The sequence below is a fragment of the Erpetoichthys calabaricus genome, chromosome 5 (assembly GCF_900747795.2).
Source record: "Erpetoichthys calabaricus chromosome 5, fErpCal1.3, whole genome shotgun sequence".
NCBI classification, from domain to species: domain Eukaryota; kingdom Metazoa; phylum Chordata; class Cladistia; order Polypteriformes; family Polypteridae; genus Erpetoichthys; species Erpetoichthys calabaricus.
The window spans coordinates 93,460,327-93,486,500 of NC_041398.2; the positions used below are offsets into that span (position 1 = coordinate 93,460,327).

The 26,174-nt window shown below is 34.2% G+C and overlaps 1 protein-coding gene across 3 annotated transcripts in view; it reads right to left on the minus strand.

Moving 5' to 3' along the window:
- ncapg (non-SMC condensin I complex, subunit G) overlaps positions 1-25,940 on the minus strand; it is a 51,891-nt gene extending 25,951 nt beyond the window's left edge. For 2 of the 3 annotated variants that reach the window (XM_051928257.1, XM_028801772.2), the window contains exons 1-13: positions 25,826-25,940; positions 17,524-17,640; positions 14,957-15,169; positions 13,639-13,867; positions 11,584-11,729; positions 9,488-9,572; positions 9,136-9,328; positions 6,624-6,773; positions 5,692-5,832; positions 5,328-5,451; positions 3,224-3,313; positions 2,645-2,824; positions 1,933-2,043 (exon numbers count right to left, since the gene is read on the minus strand). In XM_051928257.1, coding sequence (XP_051784217.1) covers positions 1,933-2,043; positions 2,645-2,824; positions 3,224-3,313; positions 5,328-5,451; positions 5,692-5,832; positions 6,624-6,773; positions 9,136-9,328; positions 9,488-9,572; positions 11,584-11,729; positions 13,639-13,867; positions 14,957-15,169; positions 17,524-17,631 — 1,770 coding nt within the window. In that variant the 5' untranslated portion in view covers positions 17,632-17,640; positions 25,826-25,940. The remainder of the gene's footprint in view (positions 1-1,932; positions 2,044-2,644; positions 2,825-3,223; positions 3,314-5,327; positions 5,452-5,691; positions 5,833-6,623; positions 6,774-9,135; positions 9,329-9,487; positions 9,573-11,583; positions 11,730-13,638; positions 13,868-14,956; positions 15,170-17,523; positions 17,641-25,825) is intronic. The other variant, XM_028801773.2, reaches the window with a different exon arrangement.
- Between the last annotated feature and the right edge of the window lie 234 nt (positions 25,941-26,174).

Sequence of the window (26,174 nt, forward strand, 5' to 3'; positions counted from 1 at the left end):
AGACAACTGAGATAAATTCGATTTCTGGTATTACAGTGATCCTCCACTATATCAAGGTTCAGCTATCGCGCCCCCACTACATCGTGGATTTATTATTATTATTACTACTAGGGGGCTCTACCTCCTGCTCGCCCACCCCCGGGTTTGGTTTACTGGATAAACAATTTAAAGAGATTGCTATATTCATGGGAATTGTTACATATGCATTATTTTCATTTTTATTTTAAAACTTTAGTAAAAACAATATTTGTCCTTTATTTCCTGCCCTGGGCATGCTTAAATCTTTCTTGCGTGACTTATAACGCTGCTCACATTGTGAAGGGGGGGTCTAAACGCACGCTAAACAGATGCGATCTGTTCAGCTGCTGTCCAGCTGTGTGTTCTGCTTGTCGTGCTTTGCGTCAATCACTTAAAAGCCTGTACAGCAGCTGTCCTTCTGTCTCACTGCCTTGTCTTAGGTGACATTAAAATGTTTCTCGCGGGATGTCAAATTGTTTTCCGAGAAGATCAAGCCCCGCGTCCCTGCCAAGATTTTTTTTTTTTTTTATAATAGATGTTACTCATATCCTTAGCCCGACATCCACATATCATATGTGTTTACAAAGTGTTTTAATAAGTTTACACGTGTTTAAAGTGTTTGGGAGGGGTATTTTAAGGCTTAAACTATAAAAAAAAAAAATATATATATATGGTCTTTCTATATTGCAGATTTTCACCTATCGCTGATGGGTCTGGAACGTAACTTCCGCAATACAGGGGGGATCACTGTACTGATGTTAGTGGGAAAGCAAAGATAAAGGCTAAATCTACTAAGACCAGATTGTCCACAGAGGGAGGAAAAAGGTGAAATATAAAACTATATATATGTACAAATTTTCTTACTTTAACATGTCATAATAGAGAAAGGTATAGTTTGGATGCATGATTTAACAGAAAATAGCAGGAGACATGAATCAATATTTTGATAGTCATTCACTAAAATTTGTTAATGTAAGTGTAAAAATTTGGACATGAGCTTCAGAAGGCTTTATGCCCTTGGAACCAAGTTACCCGAACTATTCTGTAACATTTCAGTATTTATTTACCGCTCTGATGCTCATCTTTCTTATCATAAAATAGGTCATTCCAATAACAATTGACAAAAAGAATTCATAATTAATTACAGAATTACAGTATTTGAGGGTTCCTCTACAGTGCCTCTTTCTCTTGCACAATTTGGCTCAAAAACTAATCAGCACATCTTCATCTCTTAACAGGGTTAAGTTTCGAGTTTGGCATTTTTCCTTCTTAGCTCTAGACCGTCCTCAAGAATACACTGATACACAGACACACACAAACAGACAAGATATCAAGATATGTTTTTGGTATCAGGGGAACCTAAAATGTTGAGATCCATCAAAAATCAGAAATTGAAATTGTGGACTAATCTAAATCTTTCACTCCTCCCCCATAGATGACAGGTTATGGTGGGAGAAGGTGCAAAGCAAAAAGTCTCCAGATGCAAATGTCGGAGATGCTTAATGCATTTTTTATATGGAGGCAGATTAATTCTTTGAACCAAGAAAACAAAACTGATGTTTCTCTGTCTGACTAATAAATTAAGTGATTTGTGTGTGTGTAACATATATCTCAAAGGAAATTTGTGTTTCTAAGAAATATTGTACAGGTCTGTGGATAAAGTAGTTAAAGTGAAGGCAGAGATGCAGTACTATTTGTACTCAATCTAATACAGTGCATTACAGTATATCTGTTAACTTGTGTTGTGATTTTGGTTAAAACGATCACTATTTAAAAGTGAAATATTGAAATATCTAAGGAAATTTTCAAAAAATGAAAATCACAATGACCCATTGATCAGTATTTTAAAAATTATCAGTGTATTCTGATACTTTATATTCAAGTTTTCCTGAATTAGTATTAAAGGACACATACCAATGAGTTAAAGATTTCATTCATTGTTGGACCAATGCCTTTGTCTATGGACATCTGCTTAAGAAGTTCTGAGCATATTGTTAGGCATTTAAGAAGAGTTTCTGGATCATTCTGAAATAAGAAAAAAAAATACACAAAACAATTACTTTAAACAAGGTCTAATAAGTATATGGTAATTTGTGATTATTAAATTATATTTTAATGTTTTATTTACTTGTGTACAGTATACCTACACATCATTGCAAAGACATTCTGTACTCTACAATTCTATGAAATGGGGAGTAAACTTCATTATATTGAATTATTTATAGGATGCTTAATCTCATTTTTATTTAATATGTTATTATTATATTACAAAAGTCATAAATACTGACTTCTCAGAAGCCTGCAAAAGCTAACTAATGTGTTTCTTGCCTTTATTTTCCACGCTTTTATCATATACTCTTGATGACAAATAATGCAAAGAAAACCAAAAGTCTTAAAATCTTTTTTTGCATATTGATTCTAAAATAGGCATAAAATATGGAAAAAAGTCAAATTCAGAACAAACATTTGTCAAATATTTAGGTTTACACAATAAAGATCTAACTAAAACAATAAAACAAAATCTAATCAGATGTTCAGTTATGAAAAAGAGGCACACAAAAGAAATCGCAAACTATAGTGGGTACAAATGTGATGTAATTGAATATATTTGTTTAAAAACTTTTACCTTTTCTATGTTGACCACTTTAATTTCTGGCTCTTCCATTTCTTTATTTAGTTGATTTCGAGTATTTTCTAACTCCATAATCTGATCTTTCAGTTGAGATGCAAGGCTAAAATCCTGAGCCACGACACACTCTTCAAGCTTCTGCTTTGCCTCAATCAATTTTACTTTGACTTCAGCCAACTATATTTGGAAAATTGACAAATAACACAGAACCTTTATTTATGCCCATCCACTCCCTAAATTTCATACGCATGCAGAGTGTCTTGGTACTTGCCTATCTGCTTCAAATAGAATTCTTGGTACAAATAATGTTTCCGACAAAGCAGTCAGTTATTTGGAAGGTGAAATCACCAAAAAAATCATGTGTTATGCATTTTACTGTATTATTCACATTAAAAGGTATAAACATTTAATGTGCAATATCAGTAAAATAATAATCAGATAACTTTTAAACTGAACTTAGCGATAAAGTTTTAATCAATTTGTTAATACTATGAATCCATATACTGTAGTACATATCAAATAAGACCATTTAAAAATCAGTGCTTAAAAAAAATAAACAATTGCTTTAGGTCTTACCTTTACTTGTCTTTTGCTTGCTTCCTGAGCAGAAGCTGGTTCAGCTACACTAACACTAGGTTCACGAATCTCAGAAATTATTTCTGCAGTCTGTAAGAAAATAAAAATTTTACATGCCCCCTCCCAAACACACAAAGTGAATCAGATCTGAAACAATCAAAAATTTGCTTTAAGTGGTATGTGGGATCTCCCAGAAAGCAAGTGAAATTATTTTGGTAACATAGTAAAGTTGTCATTCATCTCTGTGCAGTGCTACATATCAGAATCTTTAAAAATGCTGTGAATACAAAGGATTCACCAGCCTTATACTGAAGCAAGCAATGTCAAGAGAAATATGTCTCACATTTAAGCCATCTCTGAACATTCCAAAGTGGCATTTTAGCAGCTAGTCACAATGCAGAAATAAAGTACCACTATATTGAAGCTAAGTGTTATAAAGACCAAAGCCTTTGCTACGGCCTCACTGCATAACTAACAGTATATGAGTAATAGAGGCATTTTTGCAGCACCTAAAGTGTTACCAATATTTTTCTTGCATTAAATAATGTGGATTTAAACAGATAAGTTTGATTATCACTGGAAAGAAATAACCACTGGCAGCCAGGAAAAGACAAAGTTTAATATTAATTAATGAAAAGAGGTTGCACCTACATTAAAAACAAGATTTGTTATGAAAGTTGCCATCCTATATAAAGATGCTTGTTCATTTTGCAAGCAAAAGAAAAAAAAAGTTAAACAATGAAAATGAGCGTGCAAAGCAAACTATCATAGGATATTCTCTCATGTTTAGTTAAACATGGTACCTTCAGTATCTGAAAGCTGAACAGTGTTCCACTCGTTTTGCCTGTGTGTACATGATCAACAAGTAAATGATAGTATGTGTACTTAAAAATTACATTTTAATATGAAACATTATAATGTTAATTATTAGTTGATAGCCCTACAATGAATTTAAGAACTCCCCTCACAAGGAATTGTCCTGAGATCAAGTTAATCATACTTGCGTATGTTAGGTACTATAACTGAGTATTTTTCACCTTACATTGAAAACTGTCTAGATGCATGAAATCAATTTCCACAATTAAAAGAACAGTTTAGTGGGATAAAATTAGTCAAGCTTTTTTCCTAGTGGGTATAACAGAATAACACATTTTCTCTATAGGTTTAAAGCTTCAGCTGCAACATTTACACATAAACAAAAATTAGTTTGTTGCAGAATTGAATTGCAATTCTTAGTATACAGAAAAGGAGAAACAAAACAAAAAAATCTTATTGTAACCTATTTTCATGATATCTTATTGTGGTGTCACTAGAAAGTCCTACTACTACCATCTGAAGTTTTTAAGCTGATTCTATAATTGACTATTTTCAATTTGCTTTAAAATCCACAATGACATCAGTAATGCAGGTTTTAACTCATTTTTTAAGACTTCTAAAAGATTCTCAAAATCAGTTCAATTTGTTGTAAAGGACGATATAGCACAAATGTAACTAAATTAGTTTTTCAAATCTCGCCACATATACATTTTCTAAGGTTACAGCAAATCAATAAATATATTGTTTTTTTTATATTAAATAAAAAAATATTTTTATATTACCAAGGTAAATGCCCCACTCACCAATTTAACAGTTTATATGATAAAACATACAGTACATCATCTACTAGACACAATTTGACATATATTTAATCTTATTTTGAGTCTTCCAGAGTTTTGGAACTCAGATATAAAAAGCAAAAGAGATATAAATTATTGCAGTATAAATGCAGTATAATCTATATTACAAATGACAAACTTCAAGTCAAGTCAACTTTCAAGACAGTTCTCTAAATACATTACAATTGTGTTCAACTATACAATTATTCAAATATATAAATACTAGTCAAGTACCATAAACTCCATTTATGATATATTCCATATAACATGAAATGTTATCTACAGTACATACAAAAACATATTAATTTCATGAAATAATAATAATAATATTAAATTGTAAAACACATTCTATGTTCTGATAAGGCAAAACATATCCTAACTTGCACAGAAATATGATAACCTGGCTAAGTGTATATAAAAAAAATAAAAAAACCACACACAAAACTTACAATTTGGATCCTCTTATCATCATCTTTAAGGATGGTAAGTAGTTTCTCTATAAGCAATAACACGAGAGAAGTTGGGCAATTTGGTGAAACTAGAATCTCTTGCAGAATAATAAGGACTCGCTTCCTATAGTAAGAAAATAAAAAAAAATACAAATTATCATATGAAATATTAATGATTATGGCATTATGCATGGACATCAATTCCACTGTGTTACAATCACCTATGATGACTGAAAAAGGTGACTAAGGTGAAATTAAAAAAAAAAATTATAGCAGGGACTAATACTGCTGGGAGAAAGGATTTCTCATTCTGTACTTTGACATAAAATAAAAATTACAATAATTTTAAACTAAAAACCCTTACCTCCCACCTTCTTCAGCAGTGTCTAAGCAACCAACAAGAATCACCAACTGCTGCCCTATGAATTCCTTAGTCATCACATTTTCAAGATATTTAAAATCTGCCTTTTGTTCTTCAGTCAGTACTGGAATGCTTTTCAAGAACCTAAATATATAAAAAGAAGGTATAAGTTCAATGTTCGATACAAATCATTAATAAAAAAAAAAAAAAAGAATTTTATGGTTTGTTCTAAAATGCTACTATTGCAGACCATAACGTCTCTTCAAGGAATAAAAGCTCATGCAAGAATATGAAATGATAAAGCAGATGAAATTGCACTCACTCCTATGCAGAGCATACTGTAGGCTCTGGAATAAAATTTTAAGATATATTGTAGTCTCACAGTTACTCCGCAGTTTCCCTAAATAAAATATGCAGAGCGAGTTAAAAGACTACACCCAAAAATTATATTTTTTTTATATATTACTCTATGCTGTTTGTAGAGGTGGCACAAAAAAATGTTAATCTCATGTTTTCATGGAGAATAGATATAACAAGTTTCTAACAGAATGGGACTCAATGGTGACCAACATTGAACAGCAGCAAACAATATCAAAAAGTACAAAAAAAAAACAAAAAACACATAACTCATGTTGTATAATCTAAATGTAAAATGATCAAATCATTTTCTCAGAATGTGCAAAACACATGCATTTTTCTAATCTTATAGTCTTAAATAAATAACTCCAGAAAATAAAAATAGTTCATAAACAGGAAGTCCCTTCACACAGGGTCACACTTTGAATTAAAGACCTGCCTCTCCCACTCATTCATTGGTCAAAGGTTTTGTCTCACATGGATATTATCTTTAGGAGTGTTTTTGATTTTATAAAATTACAGTTATAATAATATTAAAGCTAAACACAAATTATAATTAAAGTTTTAAAAAAAATTACTTGTGAAGATATTCAATATATATTGCTGCTTCTGGTAAAAGTCTCTCCAAAATCTCTTCTCCTTCTTCACCTCTGGATTTGATATATTCACATAGTGCACGCCAATATAAGGCATTTTCACAGGTTAAGTTTTCCACTGGGATTAATTTTCTGTGAAAGCACAAAAGAACTCAATTACAAAGCAAATATGTACAATTATAGTTAAAAATTGGATTTATTTAAGGTTTAAATGAGAAATAAGCAAAAGCAATGATGTAGTTCAAGAACTATAACATTTAAATTCAAAATTTCAGTAATTGCTACATAAAACATAGTTGAAAAATATTATTCAAAATATAGGGTGTTTAAATCTTTCATTATATACCAAGAACAATATCTTACATTGCAAGTATGGTGTATTTTTAGCAGTGGGTGAAAACACTGAACTGACATGCCATGCTTTTACTTGCCGATAACTAAAAACAAAACACATCTAGAGCATGAAACAGACCACTTGATTTACAACTTATTTTAAGGCATACGTGTTAAAGCAATAGAGCAAAATATTAGTAGTTTTAGAAATGCCTTCATTCAATTATTTGGATCAATAAAATGTTCTCCTCAACAGTATTCCTCAAATATATTTGGATTACAAGTAGCATAAAATATAACCGTTACCTTAATGGTACATACAGTACCTATACATCCTGAATGCATCACTCAGTAGGTATCAAGACTACAATTCAATCTGTCGTTTCAAAAATCATTTTAAACAAGCATCATAGAACATACAGTATGTTTGCACTGCTTACCCTGCACAAACCCGTATGCCAAAAAAGATCCTCTAAGACTATTTTCCTAACATTTATAATTATACTTATTGTGGTCTGTTAATTTAAGATATTTATTATTTACTTCAGAAAACAGCATATGTTTTAGGACTATAGGAAGTTAACACGAAGGTGCATTTTGATATTACAAACTGACAACTCAATGAATTTTGAATTTAAACTGTTGATCAATATTTTTATGCGTTTTTATAACTATTTTGTAGTGTTCGGCTAATAAAAGACTCTTGTTCATACATATTCAGTAATAACAAATAAGAATATTTGCCTTTTTATTCCATAATAGAAGGAATTATTAAGAACTAGTCATTTAGCCCGTTACAATAACGGGCGCTAGAACAGTAGTGCATAAACATTAGTAGGAACAGTCTATATTAAATGGCAAGGGACTTTGACCTCATTCTTTTTGTTGGTCGTATTTTTCTTTCAGCCTCTTTTGTTGATGTTTACTTGCCGAGCTGACCGTTCTTCGTGGGCTGCCGCCGTGTATTGTGTGTCTTTAATTTTCTGTGACAGTAATACTGTCTTGTACGGCTCTATTCAATAAGGGCGTGCACAAAAAGGCGAGCTTCAAAAGGGCGACCCCAATTGAGCGCGGCGAATAAAGGCGTTCGTAGATAATTTAGTTCAAATGGCTCTGGAATATGTGAAGAGCAACAAAGGTGCAGATCTTTATTTACGCGCGCCCTTATTCGCTGCGCCCAATTGAGGCTCGCCTTTTTGTGCGTGCCCTTATTGAAGGATACCGTCTTGCACGTCCGCTGGCTTGTATGTCCGTAATATACCTTTAATTTTCTCTGGCAGTAATACAGGCGTGCGCGTCGGTAATATGCGTTTAATCTCCTCTGACAGTAATACTGGCTTGTATGTGGCTGTAATATGCGTCACTGTATTGTATACCTTTAATTTCCTCTCGCAGTAATACTGGTTTGTATTTACGTAAAACGCCTCTAACTTTCTCTGACAGTAATATCGCGCATCGCACCGTGCCCCGTGCATGCGCACTTCACCAGAAGACACCCACACATGGACACCTGGACGCACATAGGGATTTTATATATACAGATAAGATTCAGCAACACATGGCAAGGACAGGAGTTATTCTGAACAATCAGCATGGGTTCAGACAAGGGAGGTTGTGTTTTACTAATATGCTGGAATTATATGAGGAAGCAACAAAAGAATATGTTCAAGGTGGAGCATATGATATTTATTTATCTTGACTTTCAGAAAGCATTTGATAAGGTGCCACATGAGAGGCCAACCATTAAACTAAAAGAGGTGGAAGTTCAGTTGATGTTTGTAGATAAATGCAGAATTGGCTAAAATACAGGAAGCAGAGGGTTATGGTGGGAGGAACCTTATCAGGATTGGGTTAAGAGTAGTGCTCCTCTGGGATCAGTGCTAGGGCCGCTGATATTTTTCATATTATATACAGTAATATATATATATTATAGGTATTGCTAAAAATACATTATTCCCATATAACTGCTTAGTATATATTTTTTTAAACCAAACTTAGTTTCCTTGATTTCTACATTTTTCCCAAAATACAGAATCTGGGAAATAACAGTTCACTTAATTAGCCCAGAAGTCCAATTAAAAACAAAAGCTGGTTGGAACAAAAACCTGCAAGGATTGAGTTTGGGAATCTCAGACCTATAAGATAAAAAGGTTGTATTTACCTCTCATCTATGCTGCTGAAGTTTTCAGCTAATTCATTAAGTGGTGACAAAGCAAACAATGCATTCAGTGCTGTCACTGGCACTTCTGCGGAGTTCTCAACATCCAGCTTGTGAAGCAAATCTAACACATTACCCTCCATTAGTCGAAGCCACGCCTGCAACAGGTTTTTCTGGACAGCCTCTTTTACTGCCACTAAAATATGAGAGCATTTGACTTTTTAGAATTATGAAGATTATTGACATTACAGATTTATACATAATTAATTTGAAAACAAAACATGACCAGTGCCTATATGAGAGAGAGAGAGTATATATATATCAATAAAAAAAAGTATTGTGTGAAACATCTCACCTGATCGATCATTTAATCCCTGCTGCAAAATCTTTACTCTCTGAGCAATAGTCAGTGCATTAACATGGACTTTTTCAGCAAGAACCTATAAATTACAAAGGATTTAATTGTAATGCCTTGAAATATATTGGGATTTAAAAGAGCAGTATCTAGCATTACACAAGAAAATCTGTCCACATAGGCAAGTTAAGTTGGCACCCTTTGAATGGCACTGAGATTTACAAAAGAATTTAAAGATATTCATGACTAATACTGTGAAATCATATGAATTATTGTTGCTCAGGTTATTCTGAAGACTGATGCACTGTGTAATTTGAAAAAACACCTTGTCGCATTTGACTGGTTCTCTCCCTCTTGGTTCCTTTGATAAGGGAAAAGTCTTTAATGTGAATAACACATTTGTACTACATTCAATATATCATTTTGTAATTTTCTGAAACATAACGCCATATTATTACTAAATCAAAATCAATAAAAACAATTTTATATATTTTAAGGTATTTGTAAATATCTTTTTTATATAAATACATTAAGCATTATCACTTCAGATGTCTTCCCATTTCTGTAAGGACATCTAATTTTCAAGAATGAGACACAATTTTTATGGATCAAGCACAAGAAATACAGGAGTAAATTGTACATTTTACCAATACTTCATACATATTAGCAAACTTTTTTGCAATTTAAATGCATCACACTGTAAAATTACTTATTAAAAATCTGTCAGGAAACAAACATTGATTGCCAGCCTGGGCATGAATTTTATAGGTGGGAATTATAAACAATTTTGAGAAACATGTATTTTTTTTAAAAGATGTATTTTTCACTCAAGAAAACTGTCCTGCAGTTATGTACTAGTAATGAAATACTGTATACATGCATTTTTCATGGCTTCAGAATTGAACTGGCTTTAAATACATGTATTTCAATATTTATTTTGCTTTATTTGACAAATTACTTTACTCTTCTTACAATAAACGACAATACATGTATACACCTCTGCAACAGAAATCCAGAAAGAGCATACAAGCAAGTATTGAAGATTGAGCTGTGTGTAATATCTTTCACTCTAATATTTAGCCTTCGGGATTTGTCTTCTGACGTTTTTGTAGAAACAATGCATAAAAATGCAGACAAGGAAAGAGGTCAGGAGAGCTGTTTATGTTCTGCCACAGAAATTATGCAAATGTCAAACTGATTGAAAATCAGAAGACACAAGGATAAAATGTAAGGCAGTCTACAGGTGTTACAAAGTAGCACTAGAGCTGCAATTAAATTCAGACAAATTGCCACTGTAGCCATAATTTCCACAACACCTGCACCTTTTTTCTTCTTGACAGAATTTGGGCTCAGTAATAGTAGTAAAAATTGAAACCATAATTCTCTGAAATTAATCTAGCTTTAAATGTATAGAAATAATAAAGAAAGCCATGCACATCATTTAAGGTTATTTTTGAGAAACACTTAGAAGACAGATTAACAGTAAAAACACTGATTTTTTTTATTTATTTGGTTTAAAGAAAATAAAATTGCATACAATTAAGTTGAACTTATACAATAAATAACGTCATAGTCAAAGAAGAAAAAACATCAGAATGATACAAATAAAGTGTGAAAAAAAAAAAAAAGTCTAACAAAACAATTCATAACAGATTTTTTTTTTTAAATAAAAACTGTATGAGTAGAAAGTATGGAGTTACAGAAGTTAAAAAGTGCAGACAAAGAAAAGGATGGAGCATGAAAACTTTCAGGCACATTAAAAAAAATAGAGAAGGCTATAGAGAACAACCAGGATTAGACAGACATAATATAGAAGCAGATAATAGTGCTACAAAAAGTTTGATTATGTACTTTGCACCCTATATTATATATACATACATACATACACATACAGCATATATACATATTGTCCCCTAAAGGACTTCTCAGTTAAAAGCATTTTTGAAAATGTAAAACATGCCAAGATAGCATGTAACATGAGTTTTTTTTTTTTTTTTTTTTTTTTACTTTAAATAAATATTTTTAATAAATATTTAAAATGTTAGGAATTATCTTTCCTATTTTTTGAATTTGCCATAATGGAGATAATTACTGACCTTGTAAGACAGTTCCCTAACTTTATCCTTTACATCTCTGATCCGTCCCAAAATTTTAGGTAGTGTCTTAGCTGATGGAGCAATGCATGACAGTATAGCACGTCTCACTTCTGGATTTGAATCACTTTCGATTAACTGCATATATGCTTCAAAAAGGGGGTGGGGAGAGGGAAAAAAATATTTTAGTACTCTCCAAATAATTACGCATTACAAATACCCTCAATATTGGAATTGTAGATGGTTCACAGTATTTCATGCCCAATATTCAAAAACAGTTGTTTAATGTGACACTGGCTTTAATTTAAAGGCTGATACTGTATCAAACAAATTGCCAGAACTAGATAACGTTTAAAGCAGAGTAGTACCTAAGGAATTTAGTGAATACATTCTGTATTTAAACCCTAGAATTATATTTTTCAAAAATCACTCAAATCTTTAGGAATTTCTCTTGAGTGTAAACTAGCAAATGTTACCCTACCATAGAAAAATCCGAAGTGTCAACATTCTCATATACTGAAAAATCGACTCTCTCATATACTGAGATAGAGGAAAAGGTCATCAGAACAACTTCCAGTTGCATAATATTATTTATTGTTTTTATTATTATAATAATTACATAATTATTTTCAAATATATTATTTTGTTTCTCATCATAACTAATTGATAATATTGATACACAATTATTTATTTCCATTTATAATCAAACTTTATTTTAAAAAAAGATATTTTCGCATTCAGTGAGGTCAAAAACAGTGGTGTAATTTTTTCATGATTACATATGCATTACCTAAGTTAGATGCAAAGTAAAAACAGTTATAGTCACCTAAAAACATAGAATAAGTGTTTGTATTATATAATATTTGTTGCAATAAATTGCCATAGGTAAAACTACATTTAGCTATATTTAATTATGATAATGATGGCGGGAAAAAAAAAAAAATTAAATGCATTAGCTGGAACCCGACGGGGACGTAGCAGCTTATTGTTCCCATTACATCTTTATATTTACAATGGCATGTTCAATGTTTACACATTATTGTTAAACCAATGATGTTTAAACATTAAAAATTAAACTAAAATAAAATTAATAATCTTTATTGAAAGAATACGCGTTACATTGAATACAGTTTTTAATATCGTGGTCACATTCATACTGTATTTTCAGGATACAAAAAAATTGGATGGTTGTTTAAATAACCTACTTCCAGTTGAGTAATTTTTCTCAAATTTCACATCTGTTTACTTTTTATCATTATAAATATCTATACAAAATTTGAATCATATCTTTATAGCCATAGTTTACTTAAAAAAATCTGAAAAGTGTTCAAGTAAAGTACCACCAAAGGTTGATAGGATTCCTTATGTTTGATATAAAGAAGGTGTACAAACCCTCACTGACCTAGGTCAAACCATTTGAGTTATCGTGTTTACACACAGACACACAATTTCAAAAATTGTATTTTCGGATTCAGGCAAGTCTAAAATGTCAAGATTCATCAAAATCTCTAGGTCGAATTTTTTCATGATTCCTATACTTTCTCTGTACTGTGTATACAAGATCCAACAGCAGATCAGTAAACCTAATATGTACTGTACCATAGGTTAATTAAAGGAAATAATAAATGGGAAATAAATGCATGGAAAAGGCATATTAGTGAACAGTTAAACATTGGTTTAGACTTGAGAGTTTCACAAATGCAGTATAATGGAATTCTGCAAGAAAGTAACAAAAGCATATGATCAAACAGGTACACAAGATCTTATTTATCTTGATTAATGGAAAGTTTTTGATAAAAGGTACCACATGAAAGGATTGTGATCAAACTAAACAAAATGCTAGTTCAAACGCGCAGTGTGAAGAATGGAGCAAACCTGCCTTAAACACGGAAAGCAAGGGCTACTGTATATAATGATTTCTTTTTTTTTTTTTTTTTTTTTTTTTATATAAAGAATTAGATGTTAAAAGCACTATCCCTCAGGACTCAGCTATAATATGTATTGAGAACTATTACTTGTCAGATAATGTGCTCAATACATTAAAAAATATATACCTACCATTGATAGTTGGACATTGGTCATCCTTTGGGTCCTGTAGTCTAGCCATTGCCAACACTGCTTGTATTCTAACATTTGGAAATTTATCTTTTACTCTGACAAGCATTGTTTCATGAATACGATCAAAAATGTCATCATCAATCTGAGCATTTTCAGACATATTTCCTAACAATTTGTTAATAAGCTGACAAACACGAAACCTGACAGCATGGCTATTGGCATTGTGGGACTATAAAGAAAAAAAGAAAAAAAGTTATAATCTTGGAAATATGATATGTAGCATAAGGCAACTATTCATCAGAGGGTAAAATACAAAAAACACATGAAAGATGTAATAACATCATGAAACAATTACATTCAGCAGTGCAAGTAATTTGATCTAGAAACATGGCATTATTTTTTCTACCCCACTTTACTTACAATCTAAATAACAATAGAGGATAAAAGTAATGCGATACAAACATCTGAAAATTTACTGGTATGTTATAATGCATATATTTGCTAAGGTGAGTTTCATCCACATTATTTAAATTCAGATTCAGAATTAGATTTCAGATCCAGAATCAGATCCAGAGTAAATGTCATCTGCGCTTCTCTAAATATTTATACACTGTTCAAACCTCATCACAGTCCAAACATATTCTGGAAAAGTTATCACATTAATATGCAGAATACATAATTATGAGCCTAAAGTAGCTATTAAGGGAGAGTCCGAATTATCAACAAATCCAAGGCAGTGATGCATGTCCATCATGTTGCGTACACACATAGGAAAAAGGCATGAATCAACTCAACTCTACACATTTCACAAAATACTGCATATTGTATTGTAATGATCAATGTTGGGCTCAATATTACTGTTTAAGTGATGTCTTTACCTAAAAAGACGTAAAAAGTAAATCAATACACATAAAACGGTATTGTAGTCATTTTCAAGGCTGGATAAAAAGAAAAGTAGATATTCATAAGAGGAGCAAAGTGCTATCGCAAAATACTTAAAATATGGCAAGTGGCAGCCCTACTGCAAAATGCATCTTCAAAGATGAAATTAATATTTGTGTCTATTTTTTATTAAAGTAGGACTGTGTGTATATTAAAATGACTCATATTTGCCTTCCATCTATAGCATTCAGAGGACAGTCATATGACTGATATGACTAGTTCAAGGACCATATATATCGACTGTATATTTGCAAATGCACTGAAGTATATTAGATTACAAAACATTGTAATTTTAAAATAGAAAATGACAACTGACATGATTAAATCTGAACATATTTTACTACATTTTTATCCCTTCAGTAAAAGATTGTTCTACCTTCAGCAAAAAATCAAACAAATAATTCAAGAAGGGATTTTCATCTTCTTCCTCTTCAATGCTATTCTCATCCTCTTGAGTTTCTTCAAAACTGGTTGCAAATTTAGCAACAAAGTCAATCACACTTTCAACAGCAGGCTCACGCTTATATACAATCATTGCATATTTCATATAATGCACAAACTCTTCATGAAAGGTGGTTTTATTTTCCAACTAGAAAGAAGAAAATAAATAATTCATTAACATTCACATTGTTCTATGATTCTGAGGTCAAACATTTTACAAAAAAAAAAACAAAAAAAAAAAACATGGCACACAATTAAGCAAACAAGAACATAAAATTAAAGCAGATGTATGCAATAAGAATGATATTCTACTCATCGTGTAGTATCTGAAAAACATAAGCGTCTCAGACTATTTCAGGAGGAACTATAATTTTGGCTGTATTGTGCTTTTTTGTTCAGTAACATTTCTGAAAGATGTATAAGTTGTATTGTATCTGCGAAGTAGTTTATATACATTAAAAAGTTCACAATAAAGAGCCTAGTTAATGCATCTGGAATCTGAATCACAGATTCTGCATGTTAGTAACTGTCCTATTAACCATAATAGTATTTCCCCTTATCGTTAACCGTTTTCAGAAATGATCTGTTCACTACTCTTCTGAAATTTGCAAATCACCAACCATGAATTAATTACAATAGGAATAGGAAATACTATTACCTATTTCCAGAACAAGTTAACAATACCTTTGGCATGTCAAATCACACAGTAAATGACAGCAAGCATGGGCTGGCATCCCAGCCAGGACTGGTCCCATTCTCTTATAACAGAAAAATCAGGGGAGGCTCTGTTTCAAAGCTATGTGCTCCCCCAACCCACAAGATGGCAGGATCCCTGGACTTCAGGACCCATTTGGATACCTACAAGGAATATTGGGAACTGTAGTGCAGTGAGGCAGCCCTCCTGGGGTCCAAGGGTGCTGCAGGGAGTTACAATGCCTGGTTTATGGGACATTCGATTGACCTGGAAGTGTTTCTATCAGGCTGTACCCTGGCACCGGAAGTACTCCCAGATCCAAGATAAAAAGAGCCGCTTGACCTCATCCAGGTAGTTGGGTGTGGAGGACAAACGAAACTTGCCTAGGAAGTGTGGAGGTTGGGAAAACAGAAAAGAATTGTAATTTGCTTTATGCCATTTTTGAAGCCTTTTTGTTTTATTTACTATTTTATATTGGGACTTCTGTCTGTTAGTTTGTGTTTGAGGTCTTGGATGCTGCAGTGCCACCGGGTCACAACACTAAACATCAACCCTAATTTCAGTGTTTTCTGATAATCTACCTCAATTCAACAGCCTTCAGAAAAAATGGAAACACAACCGACGTGTTATATTAGACTGTTTATTTTACAATGCCCTGTGTGCAAGTGTATGTTTGTTGGTTAACTGGTTATTTCTACTCTGGGAATAATACAATTAAGAAGGAACTCATTGTGTCCTCTGTTTTAGGCTGTGTTATTGAACATAGATAATATAACAGTATCATTACATTTTAGGATAGTTGGCACATAGGTTTAATGTAAAGGGGAATTTTTGTGTTAAACAAGTAGCAGCAGACAATAATGGGGTTTGACCTGGATCACAGGGTGCATCTTGTCTGAAAAAATGTGAGGTGTTCAAAGCAAGATAAACATGTGTAAAAACAATAAGTATATACATTTAATGCTAGCAAGAGAAGATTGTTGTGGGACACCATAAAAAGATTATTCACTGTACAGACTTACAACTGAAGGCACAAACAAAGCCAACACATAGTTCAGTATACTTACTACTTTATACTTACTGTACATGTAAACTAACAGTTATGATAAATAGAATATGTGTTAGCATTCATTATTAATAGCTGTTGTTTCTTAACCTGTGTGACAGGTACGATAAATCCTTGGATTTGATAAGTTCTTCATTCACTGAACTTGTAGAAAAAATTAACTTTAAGATAAAAAGGACTCTTTCCAGAATTACAGAGACTGTTGATCTGAATGCCTCTCCACGGCTCAGAGGGAAAGAATGCTGGCCCCTATAGTTAAAGGCACTTTGAAGAACTTATAAATCAAGGCAAATATTAATCCACCTTACCAAGAAACTTTACATTACATGAAAGCAGATTTCCAAATGTGTTTAATTCTCTAAACAAGACTTAAAAGGAGAAACATTATTAAGACTGTGTCCTTTTAAAAAAGAAATTATGTTAAGCCAGCCATAGACTTAATGATTGCTGTTGTTTTATTTATCTCCTTTTGTGTTTTGCCTCCACTGCATTCTTCTAAGTAGCTCCTATGTATTGTAACTCACAACAAAGAGCAACAGACATTTTCAAAATTCTGTTTACTGAATAATCTGAAATCAGTTCTTACATAGTACATATGTATGATATTTCTCCTAACAAATTAAAGTCCTCCCACCTTCCTAGACAGTACTATTAAAACATATGTTCATTTGGATATTGAAATATATATTTTATTATTCAAATAGTGGAAAATACTTAATGGTGCTAGTCAAATAACACTTACTGTAGTATATTTTTGCTTTAGCGCAGCAGCAAGCTTAGCCTTATTGCTATGGGATTTCTGTGCCATTTCAAAGGCTTCTTTTATTTCCAAAGGTTTCTTTTCAGACATTGTCCTTACCTGCAGCAAGATAAAGTGGAAAAAGTTATATTACAGAAAACAGAACAAGGAACAAAAATTTTAATTTGACCCAAATATATAACATCATCTGTCATTAAAATAATTTGCCCCACGGGTATATCCATCAGTACTAAAAGACCTGTACCAAAAAATCTGAACATTTGTCAGTTAATCATTTTCCAACCCGCTATATCCTAACACAGGGTCACGGGGGTCTGCTGCAGCCAATCCCAGCCAACACAGGGCGCAAGGCAGGAACAAATCCTGGGCATGGCGCCAGCTCACCCCATGAACATTGGTTCATTGCATAAAACTTTTAAACTACAAAATAACGGTAATTCTGCAAAGGTGTGTGAAATTGACTTAAGACAGAATTAGCATATGTTAATGCTAAAGACCTCTTAATCTTTGTACAGATTATATAATATGGCTCCATACATTGTATAAATAGAAAGTCTTAGCTAGTCTTAGCAGTATCAGGTCATATAACCCAAATGTGTATAGCTTGAGGTGGCAGCCTGAAAAAACAAGGGTCATGACTCAGGCAGGAGGAAAGAAGGAAGGACGAAGGTTGGTTTACCAAGCAAGATGTGATAAATTTAATTAGCATAGAATTCTATGAATGGTTATGTTAATCTTTCTTAATCATATATCATCTAACATTTTTTTTTTTTTATGTACACCTAAAACATAGATACTGTATTCTGGTTAACACTCATATGTTCTCCTGAATTCACACTAACACACTTAGAACAAATAAAAGTCATACTTACCCCATTCAAGTGGGGTTCACATTACCTCATTCAGCAGCTTCCATTGGATATTTAGTACACTGTAGAAGTTCCAAAGCTTATCCAGCTTTGCCCTATGCTTTTTCCCTTTTCACATTCAACATCTGCAACCTCCTCCATCAGAACTTAAATTTGAACACACCTCTTTCTGCAAAATTTAGGCTTTGAGGTACTCAGCATGCAGATAATGAATATCTTATGGCATCAATAAGTTTGCTTACACTTCTCTTGGAAGAGAACCTTATAGACGAGTTGATTGACACACATACCAAGAGCACTGTCTCTGAATATGTATTTAACACATGGGAATGTTCATTAGTGTTTCCTTTTTCTGGAAAGATAATCTACGTGAAGCTAAGCATGCTTTGGGCCCAGCCAGTACTTCAATGGGAGACAATTTAGTAAAAACTTAGGTTGCTGCTGGATGAGGTCTTAGTAAGGCCAACAGGGGGCACTTACCCTGTGGTCTATGTGTGGATCACAATGCCTCAGAGCAGTGACAGGAAGACTATACTATAAAAATGGTGCTGTCCTTCAGATGAGACATAAAATTGAGGTCCTGACTCTGTGGTCATAAATGATCCCAGGCCAACTCTCATAAAGAGTAGTGTTTATTGCAATGCCCAGGCCAATTTGCCCCCCACATCCTACTCATTCTATCCCCCTAACCATCCCTTGTCTCTAACTAGCTAACTCTCTCTCTCTCTCTTACCCCTTTCCCCATCTAACAGCTAACGTGTGGTGAGCGTACTGACAATCATGACTGCTGTCGTATCATCTAGGTGGACACTGCACACTGGTGGTGGCTGAAGTGGTTTTTCTACTCTCTATGTAAAGCACTTTGAGTAGTGAGAAAAATGCTATATAAATGATGTCTTTTTCTCTGTCACAATAAATCCAATAGCAGCCCATTAAGTAAAATATATATCACTACAAAAATACATATCACTACACAATGCCATTTTGAGGGCTCATTTACTAGGAAATATATATCATTTGGCGACACTGGAGTACCAAGTAGAACACTTCAAATCAACCAAGAATTAAGCCGCAGACATTTCCTATTCATTTTGACTGAAGTATAGAAAGAGAGGTTAGGAACACGCGCTGATACACCGCATTGCTGCACCCACCACATGACAAACCAACTCAGGATCTCAGATTAGGTCCCGAGGTGACACCTCAGCACCACACTAGTTCAGATGGAATGGAACAATGTGATTTTTTTTTTTTTTATTGTGGCTGGCGTGCCAATTCTTCCTCCAACCTTGACCTACATGCAGGGCTGGAAGCAGATTAATGTCATATCCAGGATAGAGTAATTGCAGGTTAGGGGCCTTGCTCAAGGACACAACTAAGTAGAGTAACTTTTGGCATTTACAGGATTCGAACCGGCAACCTTCAGACAGCCAGTGCAGATCCCTATTCTCAGAGCCCCATGAAGTCTAGAGAATGTTGCTAAATTTTCTGGGCAGCGCTTGTATGTGTGTTTTTGTCAGGAATAAAGGTAAATAGATATTTTTCTATTTTTTAGAAAAAAATAAATATAAATAAAATAAATAAATATTTATTTTTAAAAATCAATATTTTTCTAATATTTAGTCCAGTAGAATATTGCACATTTAAAGAGTTTGCCTTAATAAAAGCAAAAATGTGTATGTGTCTGTCTGGTTGCCATGTCTTAGACACAATGATGGTGCATTGCAAACATTTTTAGCAATAAAATGCACTGCATTTGTTATTTTAACAGATGGTGCCTCACAAACATTAAAATACTGCCTTTATGAATCTTGTACCAAATGGCATATAACAGAGACATATGCATTGTATGGTGCACTGCAAACGTTAACGCTTAGGTCTATAGTGATTACTTAGATTTCAACCCATCTTATACAATAGCATAGCTAGTCCTCTATAAATAACCATTGGTTTAAACCTTAAAGTGTATTCAAAATATTCACACAAGGTCAACTAGAACAGTAGAAGACTATAATTAAATTGTGACTTTGTGTGTTTTCTTTGGTATGTTTATTACATAATGTGCTGTAATATAAAATATGGCCCTTTTCAATAATTGGTTTCATTTAGCATTCTTTCTCAGTTCATGGATTGCCTGAGAACACACCCTAAAAGTAGCAAAATACATACATACAAATATATTGGGGATGCATTAATGCACAAATTCTAGTTTTAATGCAAAACAATAAATCGTACAATCAAAGAGTAACAGAGGAGGGGACGCTGGTGCATGCATGATGTTGCCGCTCCTCCCTGTTAACAACACTTTTTGTAAAATTTGCCTTAATCCTGCACTTTTTTATGCTTGTTTTATTTTTTTATTGTACGTATAGTTCGTAGATGCAGCTGACTCAAACTGTATGGATTTGGATTCATTTTTACGGACTTTACCTTGACTGGGAACAACTGAATATGTGGATCACAGGACAAGATCTACGAACATTTCTTTGTTACTGGCGATCTAGGAGCCTTGGATGATCCGTCTCCTTGATTATAGTTGCTATACTGGTCTGCTCTCGATTCATTTTATTGTGCTTTATGACTAAGAACTGATCTGATATTCACACCACCTGGCTTGTGGCTCTGGGGTGATCACGCCTGTAATACCCAGCATTATTTGTTTGTGGCTGTATGTTGGAACCTCCAAATCCTGCTGTGCTTTCTGCTGCTTTGCTATTGATGCTATGCTAAAATACTCTCGCGACAAACTCCTTCATATTAAAGTTTGTCCAGAGCAAATGGTCCAACTGGAATATCCTAAAAGACACCGGTATTTTGTGGCGCCCGAAATATGTGCATCGCGGGTCAGGTCACTGGCATCACTGAGCTGCGAATGAAAAGATCACAGGCAGCATTTGCCCAGGAATATGCCGTCCTACTCATGGCCCTGGAAATAGAAGTATCAGTGTGCCAAATTTACAGAATGTGAAAGTAAACTCTGGTCACAGCTCTGTGCAAAAAGAAGCCTCATTAACTAATACTGCATTGTTTAATTCGAGATCTCTTAATGGCAAAGCATTGATGCTGTCAGAATTCATCATTGACACCAAACTTGATATGCTGTGTTTAACAAAGACTTGGCACAAACCGAATGAATTTACGTCTCTCACGGAGGCAACACCTGGTTACACTTCCCTCACAGAGCCTCGCAGCTCAAGACAAGACGGAGGACTTGCAGTAATTGTCAGAGTGGAGTTAAACATCAAAAGACTCCCAATTGATTGTCCATTGTCTTTCGAGTGTCTGGCTCTTAAACTAATAACGGAATCAGGTCCTGTCTTACTCATTGTTCTTTATTGTCCTCCAAAATACAATGCATCCTTCTTATCTGATCTGACTGAACTATTAACCCACTTAAGTTCTTTTTCCCCCCAGAGAGTCATTCTTCTTGATGATTTCAACATCCATATTGACATCCCCACATCTAAACTGAGAAATGAATTCCTATCCTTACTGGACTGTTTTGACTTGACACAACATGTTGATTTTCCCCACTCACTCTGGTGGTCATATATTGGATCTGATCTGCACATCTGGACTATCTGTTGCCAACACTTACAGCACTGATTTGGGACTCTATGACCATAAAGCAGTGCTTTTCACCATCTCATTACCTCTCCCTCTCCTTACCTGTAAACGACAAATTTCTTACAGAAACCTTAAAAATATCTGTCCCTCTATCCTTTCTGGATCCATTTCTGATCTTTTACTGTCTTCACCTATTCCATCAACACTACATAGTCTTGTTGACCACTATAACACAGCCCTTCATTCAGCATTAGATAAAACAGCTCCTTTAAAACATAAGGAGGTTTCCTTTATGCGTTCAGCTCCTTGGTATAATTCAGAATTGCGATCTATGAAAGCAGCTGGTCGACGCCTTGAAAGAATGTTACGCAAGTCTGGCCTCACTGTGCACATCCAGGCTTTCTCCAAAGAGCTTACAGAGAAGCACTAACTGCTGCCAAGAATACCCATTATGGCAGAATAATAGAAAGTGGCCACGATAACCCAAGGGTTTTGATCTCTGTAGTTAATAAACTACTCCAACCCACATCTGGCCCAACTACCTCTTCTACTGAAGTCTGAGGAATTCCTCCACTTTTTCCGTAACAAAATTAAAGATCTAAATAATTCAACTAACATAAATACATCATCTGATTATAACTTTCCCTGTTTTCCCACTCCATCCAGCTCCTTCTCTAAGTTCTCACCAGTCACATCTGCTTTTGTTAATGACCTGCTTTGTAAGATGAGGCCGACTACTTGTGTACTGGACCCCATCCCCAGCACACTACTTAAATCCTGCCTTCATGCCATAATCCCAACTATTACAACAATAATAAACTCATCCCTTGACACTGAATTTGTGCTGCTCACTTTTAAAATCGCTTCTGTAACCCCAATGTTAAAAAAGTCTGGTCTTGATGCTGACAATCTTAACAATTTTCAGCCTATTTCCCACTTACCTTTTCTGTCAAAAGTTCTTGAGCGTGTTGTAGCCTCCAACTACTTAACTTCTAACAATTTGATGAAACCCTTTCAGTCTGGTTTCAGCACAGCTGTGAAACTGCTCTGCTACGGGTAACCAATGATTTGCTTATGGCAGCAGACTCTGGACAAACCAGCATATTAATTCTGTTAGACCTCAGTGCAGCATTTGACACTGTCGGACATTCTACTGTCCAGAATGGAGAACATGCTGGGTATCTCTGGCACTGCCCTCCAGTGGTTCAAGTCCTATCTGACTGATAGGCAAGAGTTTGTTAGTCTTGGAAACAGCAGGTCCAGCACAGCACCAGTCATACAAGGAGTTCCTCAGGGCTCTGTCCTCTGCTTTTCTGTATTTATATGCTTCCCCTTGGCCATCCATATTAATTGTAGCTTTGGACTGTGTTATAATTTTTATGCAGATGACACTCAACTCTGTTTCAATGTTAAAAGTGGAACTTCATCAGCGCTTTCTTAGCTCATAACTTGCCTCAGTTAAATTAAAACCTGGATGGAGCAGAACTCTTTAAAATTAAATTGCAACAAAACTGAACTCCTGCAAATTGGCACTAAAGTGCAACTTAAAAAATTAGCTCCTTCCTTGTGAATTTCCCCTTGGGATTAATAAAGTATCTATCTTCCCATTCAACCTTGGCAGTGATTTCATCAGATCTGCCTCTACTGCAAAGAATCTTAGTGTCATTTTTGATTCCTCCCTTTCTTATTTTCACTTTCACCTCCATAACATATCATGTGTTTGTTCCTTCCTCTCCTTTTCTAACACTGAGAAACTTGTCCATGCTTTTATCACTATCCCGCATCGATTACTGTAATTTTCTACTGCCGGGTGCCCCTTCTAATCTTATACCACAGCTCCAGCTTATTCAAAACTCGGCTGCAAGAGTCCTTACATGGACCAGCAGCAGTGAGCACATAACACCCATCCTGCTTCGCCTTCACTGGCTCCCTGTGTCTTACAGAATTGAATATAAAATTCTACTAATAACCTACAAAGCCTTAAACGTCCTTGTGCCAAACTACATCAGTGACCTTCTCCATCACTATGTGCCTGTCTGCCCACTAATCTACACTCCATGGGTGACAGGACCTTCAGCTCCATAGCACCCAGACTCTGGAATGACCTACTGAAATTGATTAGATCAGCTGACTCCATGAATTCTTTAAAAAAAAAAAAAAAACAACAACTCAAAACTCATCTGTTTAGGAAGGCTTTTAGCTCTACTTGACTTTATTACCCGTCTTTCAGTTTACTTCTATGTCAAGATGCACATGTAACCTGTGTGTGTGCGCTAGACCCACGGTTTTCAAACTGTGGTACGCGTACCACTGGTGGTACTTCAAGTCATGCCAAGTGGTACACGTGTGGTCCTTTATTTTCCAAGAATCAATGTTGCTAGAATGCCAATATGTTGCATATAATCATATACAGTATAAGTATACTACTGTAAATGCGTGGAAGACTCCAAGCCGGCTTTTATTAGCGCGGAAACCCATTTCCTTAATTAGTTTAATATCACTTTAACGTCATAATTATAGTCATTATACCGATTATAGTGACATTTTCTTCAAAACAACACGGGCGCAAATTAACGATTCATTGACAGTGGTACTTCAGTTTACTGGTCCTCGCGGAGTGGTACTTGTTCAAAAAAGTTTGAAAACCGTGGTGCTAGACCATCAATTATGTTGTCCGTTAGTAAATTCAGAGAAAAAAAAAAAGCCTATCTTACTCTTTATTTATTTATCTGGTTTAGTACAATGCTATATACCCTGCCGTTCTCTCTTAAACTTTGAAGTGCCTTGAGCATGGGAAAGGCGCTATATAAATAAAATGTATTATTATTAAAGAGTGTACTTTTGCTTTTTTTCCTCACAGCCAGGCAGTGAAATTCTGATAATCAAGGTGTTTTGCACTCACTACCTGACATACAGCTTTTTGCTGTTGAAGGCTAAAAGGGAAACACTGATCCTCAACCTCAAAAACACATACTGCTCCCCTCACGAGCTAACCAGCTGCACACAGTGCATTTTTTATAAATAAACGTATTGAACAAATAAATGGTAAACATGTTAAACTTTAAAAGTGCATGCTTCAAACCTAACAGTGGAGAATGTAACAAAACAAACATTTTTTCCAAGTGTTACATATGAGCAAACCTTTACTATTTACTATGAATACACAAATAAAACATCTCGACTTACTGCATTAACACTTATTGGACTCTTTTTTAAAAATGTACAATGAAACTCCAAATTTATCATGACACACAGCGATAAATATGTGCCTATCACCCAACAGGATTAGTTAATACTGTAAATGCACGTTTCCAGGACACTTCTTTTTAGCTTCCTGAAGCATTAAAACATTTTAACGTTTAACATTTAAACAATAATTAGAAACTCGGGTTAAAATTCCCAGAAGAGTGCTGTTAAATTTGCAATCTCTCCTTCAAATCGTCTCAAGATATATTGAAACGAAACCGCTTCTATTATGAAAATAACAGAAGATAAACTGACACTGACGCGAGCATAATAGAGAGCTGACCATGTGGGAAAAAAAGCACAACCATTATCAGTCCTGTTTTTCACGAAATATGTTTATGTCACACGAAACGCAATCGAAAATACTCAACGTTAAAAGCAAACTGCACAACTATAAGTACTCATATTATTTATAAAGTGTCAGGAAGCTGTACGAAATGAAACGCGTATGATCAACGTCTTATCCGAAACATAGTTTAAAAAAAAAAAAAACTAATTCGTATGTTGTTCTTATTCAACCTCCAACAAATCCCCAATTCTTTAATACAAATATATATTTTGAATTTTACAAAACTTGGCACATGAAACGATAATATACTCACTGTTTACTTTCCTTCGAACCGCCAGAATTCAAATATACTTCCTTCTTGTCGCGTGACTATTCGCGTAAGGGCGCGTAGGAAATTACCATAGATATTCTTTTGCTGCTATAGAGTTGGCGTGACATCCGTTTTTTTTTATATCAGCCATTTTATATAGGGAAAGCAGCTACGTTTGTTTTATTTAATGTTTGTACACTGCATGTATTGTAGTACGACGTTTATGGTGAAATATTCGTGGTAATTTTTTTTGCAGTCTTTAAAAAAAATGAAAGTATATTTAATTGTCATGTACATTTAACTGAAAATCATAACATTTCTTTTGGACATGCTGTTTTTTTCTGTTGCTCAT